The sequence below is a fragment of the Astatotilapia calliptera genome, chromosome 3 (genome assembly GCF_900246225.1).
Source record: "Astatotilapia calliptera chromosome 3, fAstCal1.2, whole genome shotgun sequence".
Classification (NCBI taxonomy): Eukaryota; Metazoa; Chordata; class Actinopteri; order Cichliformes; family Cichlidae; genus Astatotilapia; species Astatotilapia calliptera.
In genome coordinates this window covers 43,708,597-43,723,152 of record NC_039304.1, presented here as the reverse complement: position 1 = coordinate 43,723,152, position 14,556 = coordinate 43,708,597, and the positions used below count along the sequence as shown (strand labels likewise).

Below are 14,556 nucleotides of genomic sequence, written 5' to 3'. Positions count from 1 at the left end.
GTCTGTTCACAGAACATTTAATTATTTCACTTTTATTTACATGCAAAACAGCCTCAGAGAGAACAGCTGTTTCAGAGCTGCCAGCTTTATTGGAAAGATGAACTGAAATCCTAAAATAGTCCAATTCATGACAAACTGACACGGTGAAATGTTGCAGGATTCAAATGTGTCGATGGATGAACTCTTTCAGTATAAGATGCAATAATACAAAACACATGAAGGTGAGGAGGAATTCATTTAAAGTAAGTGTGATTTAAAGAGGACTGATTCTTTCCTGGTCAGGCTGAAGCTTTCACCGTCTGACCTCTGTAAACAAACCGAAACACGTTCAGTGTTTAGTTTTACCAATTAGGTTTCATGAATCACCATCTGAGAACGTCTCCAATGTGGGCGCCACTCACAGGGATCACTTCCTGTAGAAGGGTCACATGACCTGTTAAACCCAGAGAGCTTCGTGTGACCTCTGACCCTGATCACCAGCGTCAGGGTCAGTGAAGGTGAGATACCGTGTGACAGGAGGAACAATAAAGTTTTATTTGTACGAACACGTAGAACAGATGAAGTCAGAACGAAGCAGGTGGAGCTCCGTCAGGGTGGAGGTGCAGACAGGTGAGCTGAAGGGGAGGAGCCAGTCTGGTCAGGAACTCTCTGTCTCCTCGAGTGAACCTCCTCACCTCTGAAACACACACACTCTGAAGGTTGCAGTCAGGGTGGTGAGGGTGGTGAGGGTGGTGTGTGAGGGTGGGGTTACCTTCTGGTCTCTGGTTGGTGTGTTTCCTGCAGGTGAGGCTGAGCGGCCGAATCATGACATCACTGCTGCACAGACACAACAGGAAGTGGAGGAGGAAGTCGTCAGCGTCCCCGTCACACACCTGAGACAGACACAGAGGTTATGTCTCTGCAGACTCACGGCTCGGCCCTGTGGAAACGTCCTGCAGGACGCCTGTTTCTCTCTGTGGTGGCCCCCCCACAGCGTCCCCACCGTGCTTCACTGTGTGGACGCTGTTCTTTGGGTTGTAGCTGCATCTTCTTCTCGTTTCACCTCCTCTGACCACAGGACGTTTCAGTCTGCAGGGTCTTTTAACACAGCTCCACCTGTGGGTGGAGGGGCCCTGTGGGTTCTCCTGGTGTGACCCGAGTCCTAAATGCCTCTCGCTGTCCTGCCCCTCCCCTGTGGTCTCCACCCTCCATGTGGGAGGTGTGGCATTCACAGTCAGCCCTGATTACCCTCAGAACTACACCACCTGCTGCTTCATCAGGTCGAGTGGGTGGAGTCAGGGGCACGACCTGAGTCTCGCTGAAACACACGGCTGTAAGGCCCCTCCCTCCTGTTCACGTGAGCGCAGCGTGGGTCCGTCACACCTACAGACTTTTAAAGGTGGAAGTGGCCACGCCCCCAAACCAGTTCAGCAGTAAGGTGTGAGCAGACGGAGCTGTTACCAGGATACAAACAGGATGTGCCCTTTCAAAGTTAAAGCCTCATCTTAAATTTTAAAGACAAAATAAAGTCTAAAGACGACGATGAGCACGTGACTCACCTGTGACAGGTGTTGAAAACACGCAGTTCTTTGAATCTTTGGGCTGAAGGAGGGACAATACTCGGTGTATAAATGCTCAATCAACAATCATTTATTTGCATACAATTCAACAATAAGAGCATTACAACGTCCGGACGGGAGAGATGCTACCAGAGGGTCAGGCACATGTCTCAAAATGGTGACGGGTTGCTCAGCTTTTTATAGTCTCTAGTGGCCCCCAGCTAGTCGTAAAAGCCAAAACATCACATTTTTTCTCTGTTACAGCGCCTAAGTTATGACCTCGGCAGTTGTTTCTCTGCTTTCTGTAAGGTGGGGGTGTGGAATGTGGTCTATCTATCTCCCCTGTCTTTAGACACAGAGTCTCCTGCTTACAACCTTCTCTTCATGATTCAACAATTAAGCATGTCAAGAAAACAGTGTAACACATTCCCAGCAGATCAAGGATACAGAGTGATGCACATTTATCTAATGAACTAATATGTGAATATGTTCTGTTAACTCAAAAGTATAATGAGAACTACACTACATACAGATCACACACTCTATTTTAAAGGGTATAATATGATCTACAGCAGTATTCTAATTCAACTACTTTGATTACATATATAAGGTAACATATAATAACAGAATAATATCAGAGCAAAGTTAAAGCCTCATCTTAAATTTTTAAAGACAAAATAAAGTCTAAAGACGACGATGAGCACGTGACTCACCTGTGACAGGTAAACATATACACCTGACAGGTGCTACTGACCTGGCTCTGCCCACGAGAGAAGACTCTGATGTGACCTCTGACCCTGAGAGCTCTCTGAAGCCCCTCCCACTGAGCATCAGCCAATCCCAGCAGAGCAGGAACCAGAGCAGCTGAGAACCAGACGTGAGCCTCACCTGTCCCGTCATCGATCACCAGCCTGATGGAAGAGCAGAGCCACATGGTTTGATCATGTGACTGTCACCTGACTCATCCAGGTGATTAACACGTATCAGCAGGTGAGCTCAACAGGAAGCTGCTCTTACTTTGCTTTGGACTGAAACACTGACGAGGTCGAGTGACACTGAGAGCTGCTGCAGCCCTGAGAGAGAGAGAGCAACAGGTAAACACACACACCTGAAATCGTGAGCAGTTTCCTCCAAAACGACACTTTACTTACTGCACCAACACTAACACGCCACCAACACGCTAACAACACATGAAGCACTCTGAGTACTTTCACTGCACCCGAGAAACTGACACTAAACACATCCTGTACACACTGTGTGTATTTTATGCAGTACCTGTGTGTACACGCTGCCACACAGCGAGCAGCTCCACTGCAGTTGCAGGAACAGGAAACACACCACGTGACCTTTGACCTGTCCCACAGCGCACCTCTGCTTGCTGCTCAGAGCCCACTCACCCAGGTGCATGATGGGAGCAGGAGGAGGAGGCTGGGCCGAGCTGATAGAAACCAAACAAACAAATAAACAACAGCACGACAAACACGTGAACCAGACTTTACCTGTAAACTTACCTGGTGTCTCCCAGGGAGACCACAGTTATGGAGCTGACAGGTAAGTACGTGCAGTACACACTTCCTGTCCTGAAACACACACACAGGTAAACCGCACAGGTACGTAACCATGGGCGTGACTTTGTATTGAACATTGGGGGGTCAAGATCTCTGTCTAAATAAATAAATCTGGGTACATTTCCAGATGATCAAACAACTATTTTGCTGGTAACACCTGAAACCAGTAAAGAAAACCAGCAGCCTATTGATGCAAGATAATCCAGAACTTTATTGGGGCTGACATTGTTGGAAATGAGTCCAAATAAAGAGTCCAAACTTTTATAAGCCTGTCTATGTGTGTCTCACCTGGACAGCCTCCTCTGGAAACCAGACAACAGCAGAGTGTTACCCGGCAACAGGCCAGGTGGGTAGGGGGTGTGGCTTAAGTCCAGGTACACCTGCAGACTCCTCCCAGCTTGGTCACAAAGAGTGAGACGCACACCTGCACACACACATTGAGCTAACAGTCAGACCTGAGACTCAGACCTGAAGCACTGATGCCTGCAGTTCCTCTAGTGTCCAGCAGAGGCAGCAGTGAGTTGCCCCCATAGACCCCCATGTTACAACTTCACAGCAGAAAAAGCCTGATACACAAACCACCTGTGTGTTTGTACCTGAGTGTGTGTGTCCAGAGTGGGCGGTCCTGTTGTTCACACTGATCCTTTCAGACACCACACCCTGAAAACACACCAGCTCTGAGCTGAAACACACACACACACACACACACACACACACACACACACACACACACACACACACACACCAGTAAGAGAGTGTGTGTGCAGCTGCAGTTCCTCAGATGGCCACAGGGGGCGACTCAGTGAGGGACGAGCAGTTTACCTGCAGTCTAAGACCTCTGAGACGGACAAGACTGTGGGTGGGACGGCCTGAAAACACAGAGAAGAGACATTAAAAATATGACGTCATTCAGGGGTAAAACCGCAAAGGATTGTGGGAACGAGTGGCAAGCGGTACTAGCGCACGCAGGCTTTCACACGAAAACAGTCACACAGTAATAAAAAGAAACACAAAAATGGCAAGAAGCTGCTGTATTATTAACTGTGTTGTATTATTAAGTCTTCTGTTGGAGTTATTACGTAATTTATCACAACATGATTGATGATGTAGGTTACAAATAAGTCTTATATTGATTTGAATTGAATTCGTTGCTATGCTGCTTTGTTCACTGTGGCTTTGCGGGCTAATGTTTGTTGTGTTTTGTAGGAAAACCAGAAACAAAATGCAGGAATGTGATCCAGACTGGCCCCTCTATCAGCCTGGGTCATACCGAGTTTAAAGCTGCTACCACAGCCAGATCTGATTGGTTAAGAGAGAGAGCGATATCGAAACAGCCACGAAACGTCCGCATATATATGTGCCCAAGGGTTGTACTGAAGCAAGCAAGTGATGAATAACTGTTTTCCAGTTTGTTGTTAGCAAAGTTTTTTTTCTTTGCATTGTTGATTTGTTTTTCAGGAAGCAGCTAATAAAGCTGATGGATTTTTACAATGTTGCTTCTTTCTTGTAAGATTCTATAATAGAATGAAACAATGATGCCAGTTAGAAATAAAGACAATAAATTGAATGAATTACGAAACACTCATTTTATTTATATTAGATCTGAAAATGTTGTGTAACACTACAACCTGAAACAACAAATAGATTGTGTTGGCCTGTACAGGAGATAAAATATTTAACAACAGCTAAATAAATGGTAAATGGCCTGTATTTGTATTCTTTACTTAGTCCTGAAGGACCCCAAAGTGCTGGAAATGCTAGCGCTTAATGCAGGGTTTTGATTTTGTTGCCACTTGTACCCACAATGCAGTGCGTGAAAGTCACATGGTCTGTCAATCTCTAAAAAAAAAGTTTAAGGGTCCTGGAGGAAGACGGGGAGCAAACCGAGTGTTACCTGTCTGCAGGTGGGCAGCAGCAGTGGGCGTGTCAGAGTGTGGAATCTCCAACCACGTCTGACTTGTAGGGTCGACTCAGCGTGGAGATCCACCCCACTGCGCTCAGAAACTCCACAGCCAATCAGAACACTGGGATCCTGATTGACAGACACATGGGCCAATCAGCTGCAAGGATTCAGGTCAGATCAACTCCCCACAAACAGGAATGGTGGGAGTCATCTGCATAGCAGTAAAAATGTAAGCTGTGTTTTGATGATGCTGCCTAAGGGAAGCATGTATAATGTAAACAGAACTGGTCCAAGCACTGAACCCTGTGGAACTCCATAATTAACCTCAGTGTGTGAACAACTACAGTTAAAGCTGAAAAACGTGTTCATGTGTACTAATATCAGAGAGCAGAGACCGATGAGGCCAACCTCTGACCACGCCCCTTAGTGACATCATCAAAGCTGGGTTGATACCTGAGTGTTAGCCGCGATGAGTCTGTAGAAACATCCAGGCTGGAGGACAGGAAACCACCGCGTACACACACCTGAGAACGCCAGCACCACCTGCACGCACGCACACACACACACACACACACACACACACACACACACACACACACACACACACACACACACGTAACTGTGTATCCAGGTGAGCTCAGGTAAACACACACAGGTGCGTCTCTCACCTGTCTCTCCTGCTTTTGTTCACTTTCTTTCTCTGTCATTGGCTCATTCTTTGGGTCCCGCCTCCAGCTGACCACTGGACCAATCACAGCAGCTTTCACTGAGAAGCACAGTCTGAGCCCTGCCTCCTGATCCTCTGCCTCCGCCCCTGTATTCCTCCAGGACACACCCTCCTTCTGCTCCACCCTGATCACCATGGAGACACAGGGCCAGGGGTTGCCGGACTTGGCTTCTTCTTCTTCTCTTCTCCTCCTCTTACTCCCAGCAGTCTCTTCTTCTTCTTCTACTGTCTGCTTCCTGGCAGTGACATCCCCTCCTGGCTCCTCCCCCTTGTGTCTCAGGTGTGTCTCCATGGCAACAGATGGACTCAGGATGTGCAGGTGGTCCAGAGAGAACTGCAGGTAAACCCTGTGAATTGAACCCAGCTTTATTTAACTCATAATGTTTACAACCAGGAAGGAAGCTCACACCCTGAACCAATCAGACGCCCTCCTACATCACAGAATGGACCAATGAGCAGTCAGCATGCTGCAGGTTGTGTGTGTGTGTACCTGCAGTGTTTGTGTGTGATGAACCTGTCCTGGTCCAGGTGTTGGTAGGAGGGGAAATCTGATTGGAGGAATCTCTCTGTCACCATGGTGAACTGCACCACACCCACCAGACAACCTGCAGCACACACACGCACACACACACACACACACACACACACATTAAAGAATAAAGCTGTGTGTCCCTGTGTGTGTGTCTGTGTGCGTGCATTGTACCGATCCAGGCGCTGTTAAAGACCGCCCTCTGCGCTCCCTCCTCCTCCTCGCTGCTCTCCGTCAGCACGCAGGCTGCAGCTCCCGCGGCGTCTCTGAGCTGCATCGAGTGTTTGAACTCAGACGTCTGTGACGGCAGCTCCAGCACGCCGACCAGCAGCAGGGGGCGCTGCCTGACACACAAACCGGCAAAAACCATTGGTACGTAATTACATGACTTCATGTGGGAGCTGCTGTCACCTTACCTGACAGCGTCTCCACCCCGAGGCTCGGAGGACAGAGTCCTGCAAGACCAGGACAGGAACCCGTTGATCTGGGCGGAGGTCAGGTTGGAGCCATCAGGGGGCAGCAGAGAGCTCAGAGGGGCCGAAGACCAGCAGCCAGTCTGCAGGGACTCCAGGAGCTCCGACACACCGAGGTACTGCCGGACCGCCGAGGACACGCTGTACTGCAGGGACACAGAGCACACTGAGCATGCTCCACACTCACCTGTAAGGAAGACAGGTGAGAGTGGGACCTACCTGCGTCACAGGACAGGTGTGAGGCTCGTCCAGCATCTCAGCGTAGATGTCTCTGCGTCCTCGTCCTCCAGCTCTGCTCAGAGTCTCCATCAGCCTCCAGGACAGCAAGCACACACACTGCTGCCTCCACACACCTTGGACCAGACTGAGGACCAAGACCAGAACCAGGACCAGGAAACAAGCCAGAGCCAGCGGAGGACAGGAGGACAAAGGTTAGGCTCTGCTGTCTCTGACTGTGGACAGGTGGTGGTGGGTGGAGCCTCACCTGTGTGCCAGCTGCGAGCTTAGGTGACAGGTCCACAGGTAATCGGACACATCTGTGTTTCTCTGCAGCAGTAACCGTGGTAACGCCCCATCTCCCGGGCAGCGGTTGTCGGGTGGCGAGCCTCCCGCCCTGCTGAAGGCCGTCACCCTCAGGCTGGAGCGCAGGCAGGTGCAAAGCATGCTGGGAGGGAAGTCCGGGCAGGGCCGGTACAGGAAGTGGGCGTGATGCAACTGCAGGAGGAGGAACCATCAAACTTTATTAGTCGTGGCTGCCACGAACACAAACGGGCATGATGATGTCACATCATGTGACTCACCTCCACTCTGTCTCCCGCCCTCAGCTTCCTCTTCGCCGCCGGCTGATAGGCCACGCACAGACCCACCTTCCCATCCAGCACGTAGAGCCCCGCCCCCTCACTCACAACCTCAGTCACCGTGCCCTATCACAGCAGAGGAGGCTTAGTAATCAGCACACAGGTACAAACCTGTGGTAGCCAATCAGAGCTCACAGCACTCTCACCTGGTAGCTGATGACTTTGGATTGCTTTATCCTCACAGCTGATTGGTCCAGCTCCACCTCCTCATGCTCCGCCTCCTCACAGTCGTCCTCAGCAGGCTGTGACAGCAGGGACTCAGAGTGTGTGTGTTCCTGTGTGTGTTCCTGTGTGTGCGTGTAGTCGGCGTGCAGCTCGGAGCGCTTCGTCACACACAGGATGTTGTTTCCTCTCCAGCCTCGTAGCGCACACACACGTAGAGCTGTCACACACACGCTCTGCCCGACACACACACGCTGGATCCAGCTGAGCCGGCTGCTGTCCTGCACACACACACACACACACTGAGCTTCATCGTCCCTCCTCACCATCATCATCCTCAGAGAGCTGGTACCTGTACGAGCACGGGCAGCGAGCGCGACTCATCCGTCAGCGTGAAGCAAAAGAAGGTCGTTCCTGCCACGGCCAGCAGAGGGCAGACTGAGCCCACCTCTCCGAACACGCTCAGCCGCTGACCTTTGACCCTGGAGCACACACACACACACATCTGTCACACACACTGCTCAGAAACTCCGCTGCAGTTCAGAGGTCATGTGACCCACCTGTGCCTCAGCAGCCTGCCGGCCTCTCCAACTCCCACCGCTCCGCTTAGCTCCACCCTTCCAGGAGCAGCAGCCAATCCCTGCTCAGCACCAGGACACAACAGGACAGGGGAGCCAATCAGCTCCAAGAAGCCTGCGGCCTCTTCCTGGCCCGATGCATTGTGGGGGATGTAGTTCCAGTGAGGGAGGAAAACGGGACGATCGAGCCACAGGGGCGAGAGAGACAGGCACTGGATGAGGGAGAGAGAGAGACGCGGGTGAGAGAGAGGCGGAGTGTGTCCTGGGTGGATGCTGGAAGCCTGTACTGATGATGACAGCTTCATCAGCTCTGATCTGCAGTGATGCCGTTTGTTTTATAGCTGCAGTAGATCAGATTAGATTAGATCAGATTAGATCAGATTAGATTAGATTAGATTAGATTAGATTAGGTCAGATCTAATCTAATCTAATCTAATCTAATCTGATCTGATTAGATGAAACTTTATTGATCCCTCGGCTGCGTTCCTCCAGGAAATTCGGTTTCCAACAGCCCAGCACTGACAGAAGTTACAGAAGGTGAGCAGAAATATACACATATACAAATACAGAGTATAGAAAAGGGAAGAATAGAATAAATAGCAATAAGAACACAAGGGAATTGCACATTTCAAGTACTGTGAGTCATTAATCCGTGCGGTGATGCTAGGACCACACTGAGCCTGCTGCAGCTGTCTGACTGTAATCTGTCAGGTTACTGCAGGTGATGCTATCTGTATACTTTATGTGAGGAGGAGGCTCCACATCTTTATAAAGCTCTGCTGTCATCACGTCTGTGCCAGCACAGTTACTCACTTGCTGACAGACTCTGTCTTTACATCCTTACTTATCGACCAGCTAAGTGAATCCATATAAACACAGCTCACATTTAACAAGTCCTGATGTTTCTGAGTTACAGAAATGAAAGTCAGCTGTTGAGCTTGTTTGCTTGTTTCATGCTGATGTAAACATCAGCAGAGAAGCGTGTGATGACCAGACTCTATCAGCACTTGTGTCCCTGCACAGAGAATGAGCTGAATTAAAGAGGAATTCGATTTCATTCACGTTGCACATGAACACCTGCAGTTTGTTGTGACCTCGTTACCATCAGTTCTGACCAGATCCGGTTTAGTGACGCTGCTGTGAAGAAGCTCCTGAGAACTAACCAGCTGATGGACCATGGGTTAAGGTTAGGCTCCTCCCCCTCTGACTCACCTCACACATGACGCTGCCGCTGGCGTCCGTCAGCCTGTACTCTCCGTCAGGGCCTTCTCTCAGACAGCCAATCAGCAGCAGGTTGACCCTCGGCAGCGCCCTCTGACCCGGCACGGCGAGCTCCGCCTCCCTGACCCAGGCTCTCTGCTGATTGGTGCTCCAGGACAGGTTGCTGACGCAGGCCAGGTGCTGCTGGGAGACGAGCTGGGAGACGGACAGCAGCCTGGGGACAGACGGGAGGACAGCGGTAAGGCCAGGTCACGTGACCTGCGACAGCGATGATGTCAGCGGGCGTTACCTGTAGCTGACAGGTAAGCTGTGGGCCACACACATCTGCTGCTGGATCGCCTGCACCGCACACATGCTCAGATCAAAGAGGCTGAGGTCACCGTGGTTACCTGGGAAAACAAAGTTTAAAGGGTAAACACAAACATAAACAACTGAAGCCCCGCCCACTGAGAACACCTGAAGTGGACACCAGAGCTGGTGTGTGAACAGGTGGGACCACCTGAGGAAGCAGCTGCTCTTCATCCTCAGACTCTTAGTCCTCCCTGTTCCTCACTGACAGTCGGTCACCTTCATGGCTCTGACCTTTGAACCACACTCACATCTACACACTGGACTGCTCTGATGACACCTGTGAGGGCAGGTGAGCCCTGCTTTCACTGTTTAAATAATGGTTTAAATAGTATTTGGTTTCATAAGTGAACATCGTCATTAAGGATTTAAAGTACAGCTGATTTATCAGCCAGCTGTTTCAAACAAACAGGAACTCACCTGTCTGCGAGGGGGCGGAGCTACACACCACAGGACTCAGGTGTTCAGAGATGGAGGTGAAGATGTTCTTTAACCACAGGGACTCCTAAAGAAACAAAGCAGCAGGTCGGAGGTCACAATAATAAATGTAGAACAGGCTCACATCCTTATATTCTCTTTTCTGTGTGGATTTCTGCTATAGAATTAGCTCGAAACAGCGATCGGCTGCTGCTCTGCCTTACGTCATGACGCAGACAGTCTACGTACGCAGGGCTGTGCGTGTACGTAGACTGTTATTTATCGCTCAGTTCGGGCAAACAGGGTCAGACTGGGACTCACCGCCTCGGTGCTGGGCTTGACCCGGTCCAGGAGCTCCTGCAGGGGGTCCATGTCTTCGCTCCGGGTGCCGGTTTCTCCCCCTGCAGACAAACTCCCGCTCACGGCTTTCAAACAGCTTCCGGTCCTCCTCCTGTTGATGTCCTCCCTCTGACCGTCGCCCCCGTGTTCCCGCCTCTTACCGTTCATAAAGCCGCCATGATGCCCTACCGTCCTACTTTGTTTACTTTTGTTCTGTATTTTAAACAAATCATCAAACTTATTAAACTGACTAGTCTCTGCTGACGCAGGATCTCTACTGCGCATGTGCGGAACAACTTTTCCCTACCCTGCATTTCACAATAAAAGCCCTTCACGTTCACATACACTCAGTGGTCTCCTACCTCCTTTCCTAAGCACTTTTCCTTGTTAGAAACGTTGTGAGGTGGAGGAAATGTGTTTAGGAGATGTGATAAGAACTCAGGAAAGGAAACAGCTGTGTTTGAACTACAAGTCGATCACGTGACTCCAGCCCAGCGTGTTCTCAGCCTGATTAGTGCAGGTGAAGAACATGCTTTTATTATGAAGGGGTCAGACTTCCTGCTGAGGCTCAGGGTCATGTGACTGACAGCACCTTTTGAAGCTCACCTGACGCCACAAGGTGTTTCCTTTTCAGGAGGATGACACGTGCGAACCTCGGGAATCTCAAACAAAAACACAAATATTTTTATTCTATTTTATTCTACTGTATATAGTATTTTATTCTATTCTGTACAGTTGTGTACTGTATTTATTCTTATTGTATTCTAATTTTTGCCTCATAACTTTTGCACTGTCCACTTCCTGCTGTGACAAAACAAATTTCCCACGTGTGGGACTAATAAAGGTTATCTTATCTTATCTTATCTTATCTTATCTTATCTTATTGTTTGTTACAAAAGTTGAACCCATCTGAGAAAATGATTTCCAAATCCATATCTTGGGAGAAGGTTAAATAAATCTGACCAGTCTATTCTGTCCGAGGCCTGACGAGCGTCCAGTGATAATAAAGCTGCATCGTTAGCATCACATCTCTCATGAATTATATGAGAACCCTTCTTATATTGTGAAACCCTTGATGCTTTGGTACAAAGCGAATCAAATGTGGGATCCAAGGCTTTGATCTTCATGCTAAACATTTAAAGTATTTTAGTGTCAACCCCCGTCAGACTCTAATGATGAGTGTTCTGCAGGTTTAGCAGGTTTCTCAGTACTCACTGCCTGTCTCACAGTGGGTGGAGAGCCTCCGTGTGATATGCTTCTACATACATGTTAAAAAGTGGAATTATTCTTTCTTCTGGGAAGGTTTTGTAAAGTCAGAAAGCCATCTGGCCCAGGTGCCTTACCACACAGCAAATCCAACATGTCCAAATGAAGACTGTCAGATTTGATTTCAGCTCTTTTAAAGTGTGTTTATAAGTTAATTTAACTCTTATTGGAGAGTTGGAACGTTAACTCTGACTTAGTGTTGAATACCAAATCTGTCTGGAGTTGATCATTCAACACTTATTCATGCTAACTAGGTGTTAAGAGTTTATATACTAACCCCCACAGAGGATTTTAGTTTAACTACATCAGAGTTATCTTCTAATTCATTCTGTGAATTTTACTGTTCTCAATTTCTAGAAATTCCTTTGGAAATAAACATTATTGCAAAGAGGACTGCATCAGCTGAGGCAACATGGTGTCCTGTGAGCTCAATTTCCTTTTAATCAGAAAAGGTCAGACACAACAAAAGCCAAGCAAAGCATCAAACAAAGGAAAAATAAAGACAAGTCAAATGTCCAGCCAAAGGATTTATGGGAGACTCCATCAGGGATGGATCGAGTCAACCGGCATTTCACCTCTGAGAAAGATATATAACAGAATAGCTTTAGTTTGAGTTTGAACTTATACAAAACGCAGCAATATATTAAAAAACACAGTTTTATTGATTATAAAATACACTCTATTGGAGTCATGTCGGTGTGGGCAGAAATCCAAATGTAGGATATGGGACATAAAACACGGTGCCATCTCTAGACTCCATAGTCCCACAGGAGCTCCTCTCCAACCGCGATGTCCCTCAGGGCGATGAACAGCACACTCTCCCGAGGACCAGCAGGGAAGTTCATGGTGAACCTTTGTGGCTTCACGTTTGGATTCCTTTGGCAATGGTTCATGTGCCTTCTATAGGAGTCCTTGTGCAGGTGGCAGGCACAGGGGGACGCAGTGGCATCAGCCCTGTGGCACTCGTCCCTGTAGAAGAAGAGAGACCCTGACTGCCGCCTCTGATTCCCTGCAGCTTTGGTGATGCACGTCCCATGGTAGTCGCAGACGACGTCTCCTTTGTTGAAGGGCATCAGGGCGATGACACCTGTGAGCAACAGGAAGTCATCATAAGCTCTTTAGAAATGTTGACTTGCTGTCAAACGAGGGTGTGGTCCAAACGATAGGTGCATTTACCTTTGCCCTTTTCCCCCCCGAAGTCCTTCAAAGCCAGGCCCTTCCATTTCTGCTCTGAAATCGAGGACATGAGGGACGGGCTGTCCTGGATCCTGGGCTGTGGAGCACCCCAGGCCCGTAGGACGGCATCAACAGTGGGCTTGTTGGTGCTCCAGGTCTCCTTATCTAATGCCGTCTGTACTCTTGCACGCTGAGGGGCGTTGCCTCTTCTGGCACACCCTGTCCCAGAGCGAGGCGTGAGGAATACTGCAAATCAACCATCTGAGTCAATCATATATATTTGAACCTCTGTGATGTGAAGAATTGCTGAGCTATGTGTATATATTAGAGCTGTAAATAATGGAGGCAGAGCGTCCATTAGCATGACGGGCTTACCGAGGATGTGCTGAACTCTCTGCTTAAGCTTTTTTTTTTCTCCAAACTTTATTGAACTTATAAAGCGAACAGTCAGTCATTCCAGTTCAGTTTGTACAGTAGACATACAAGGCAAATAAGAGTAACAATATACAGCACAATGAAATAAGAAGGATAAATAAATAAAGGATAAAAAAGGGAAAAAAAAGGGGGGAATGTGACAGACTTCATAACAACTTTGTACTTGAAAGTTGTGACAGCTCATTCGTTAAACATTTCTGGATGAACTTCAATCAATGAGAAACCTTTTTTATTGGAAGTTAATTTAAGAGAGTTTAAGTAATATTCAATTTCAATCAAAAACAAATTAAATGATGGGGTTGAGTTTTGAAATTTACATTTATGTGTGTGGAATTTCCCTAATAAGATGGAGCGGCCGAAGAGTGAACTGTCAAAAGTACTGAATATGACGTCAGTTATTTATGTGCGAATGGTTAATAATTAAAGTCAGTCATATATCCACAAACACAACAAGCTGAAAGTCAGTGATATATGTATATGTATGATATATGTATATGTATGATATATGTGTATGTATGATATATGTATATGTATGATATATGTATATGTATGATATATGTATATGTATGATATATGTATGTGTATGATATATGTATATGTATGATATATGTATATGTATGATATATGTATGTGTATGATATATGTATGTGTATGATATATGTATATGTATGATATATGTATATGTATGATATATGTATGTGTATGATATATGTATATGTATGATATATGTATATGTATGATATATGTATGTGTATGATATATGTATATGTATGATATATGTATGTGTATGATATATGTATATGTATGATATATGTATGTGTATGATATATGTATATGTATGATATATGTATGTGTATGATATATGTATGTGTATGATATATGTATATGTATGATATATGTATGTGTATGATATATGTATATGTATGATATATGTATGTGTATGATATATGTATGTGTATGATATATGTATATGTATGATATATGTATATGTATGATATATGTATATGTATGATATATGT

General features: G+C 47.3%; 2 protein-coding genes across 6 annotated transcripts; both read right to left on the bottom strand.

The window, feature by feature from the left end:
- LOC113019575 (CST complex subunit CTC1-like) lies at window positions 1-11,235 on the bottom strand. 5 transcript variants are annotated; one of them, XM_026163341.1, is made up of 26 exons: window positions 10,643-11,234; window positions 10,325-10,409; window positions 9,846-9,945; window positions 9,548-9,770; window positions 8,318-8,547; window positions 8,110-8,239; window positions 7,742-8,038; window positions 7,539-7,661; window positions 7,223-7,452; window positions 6,958-7,102; window positions 6,682-6,884; window positions 6,440-6,609; window positions 6,227-6,341; window positions 5,678-6,083; window positions 5,463-5,552; window positions 5,001-5,138; window positions 3,929-3,975; window positions 3,703-3,788; window positions 3,395-3,530; window positions 3,050-3,118; window positions 2,814-2,976; window positions 2,556-2,611; window positions 2,293-2,449; window positions 752-872; window positions 402-676; window positions 1-306 (listed from the first exon to the last, which is right to left on the bottom strand). In XM_026163341.1, exons 1-25 carry the CDS (start codon window positions 10,943-10,945, stop codon window positions 564-566), a joined length of 3,936 nt encoding a protein of 1,311 aa, XP_026019126.1. In that variant the 5' UTR covers window positions 10,946-11,234; the 3' UTR covers window positions 1-306; window positions 402-563. The 5 variants fall into 5 exon arrangements, with proteins under 5 accessions (XP_026019126.1, XP_026019129.1, XP_026019131.1 ...); XM_026163344.1 differs by lacking the exon at window positions 10,643-11,234 and adding an exon at window positions 10,056-10,212 and having other exon boundaries at window positions 10,325-10,389; XM_026163346.1 differs by lacking the exon at window positions 10,643-11,234 and adding an exon at window positions 10,056-10,184 and having other exon boundaries at window positions 10,325-10,339.
- Window positions 11,236-12,611: 1,376 nt separating this feature from the next.
- Window positions 12,612-13,501, bottom strand: LOC113010094 (N-lysine methyltransferase KMT5A-A-like). The gene is made up of 3 exons (XM_026148942.1): window positions 13,478-13,501; window positions 13,103-13,348; window positions 12,612-13,013 (listed from the first exon to the last, which is right to left on the bottom strand). Exons 2-3 carry the CDS (start codon window positions 13,170-13,172, stop codon window positions 12,676-12,678), a joined length of 408 nt encoding a protein of 135 aa, XP_026004727.1. The 5' UTR covers window positions 13,173-13,348; window positions 13,478-13,501; the 3' UTR covers window positions 12,612-12,675.
- Between the last annotated feature and the right edge of the window lie 1,055 nt (window positions 13,502-14,556).

Excerpts from the sequence above, each read along its gene's own strand:
- LOC113010094 (XM_026148942.1), bottom strand. The coding sequence starts at position 13,172 with ATGTCCTCGATTTCAGAGCAGAAATGGAAGGGCCTGGCTTTGAAGGAC. Across the intron at positions 13,014-13,102 it reads CGGGGGGGAAAAGGGCAAAG|GTGTCATCGCCCTGATGCCC; the intron begins GTAAATGCACCT and ends TGTTGCTCACAG.
- LOC113019575 (XM_026163341.1), bottom strand. The coding sequence starts at position 10,945 with ATGCGCAGTAGAGATCCTGCGTCAGCAGAGACTAGTCAGTTTAATAAG. Across the intron at positions 8,039-8,109 it reads CGCTGCCCGTGCTCGTACAG|GACAGCAGCCGGCTCAGCTG; the intron begins GTACCAGCTCTC and ends GTGTGTGTGCAG. Across the intron at positions 2,977-3,049 it reads GTCTCCCTGGGAGACACCAG|CTCGGCCCAGCCTCCTCCTC; the intron begins GTAAGTTTACAG and ends GGTTTCTATCAG.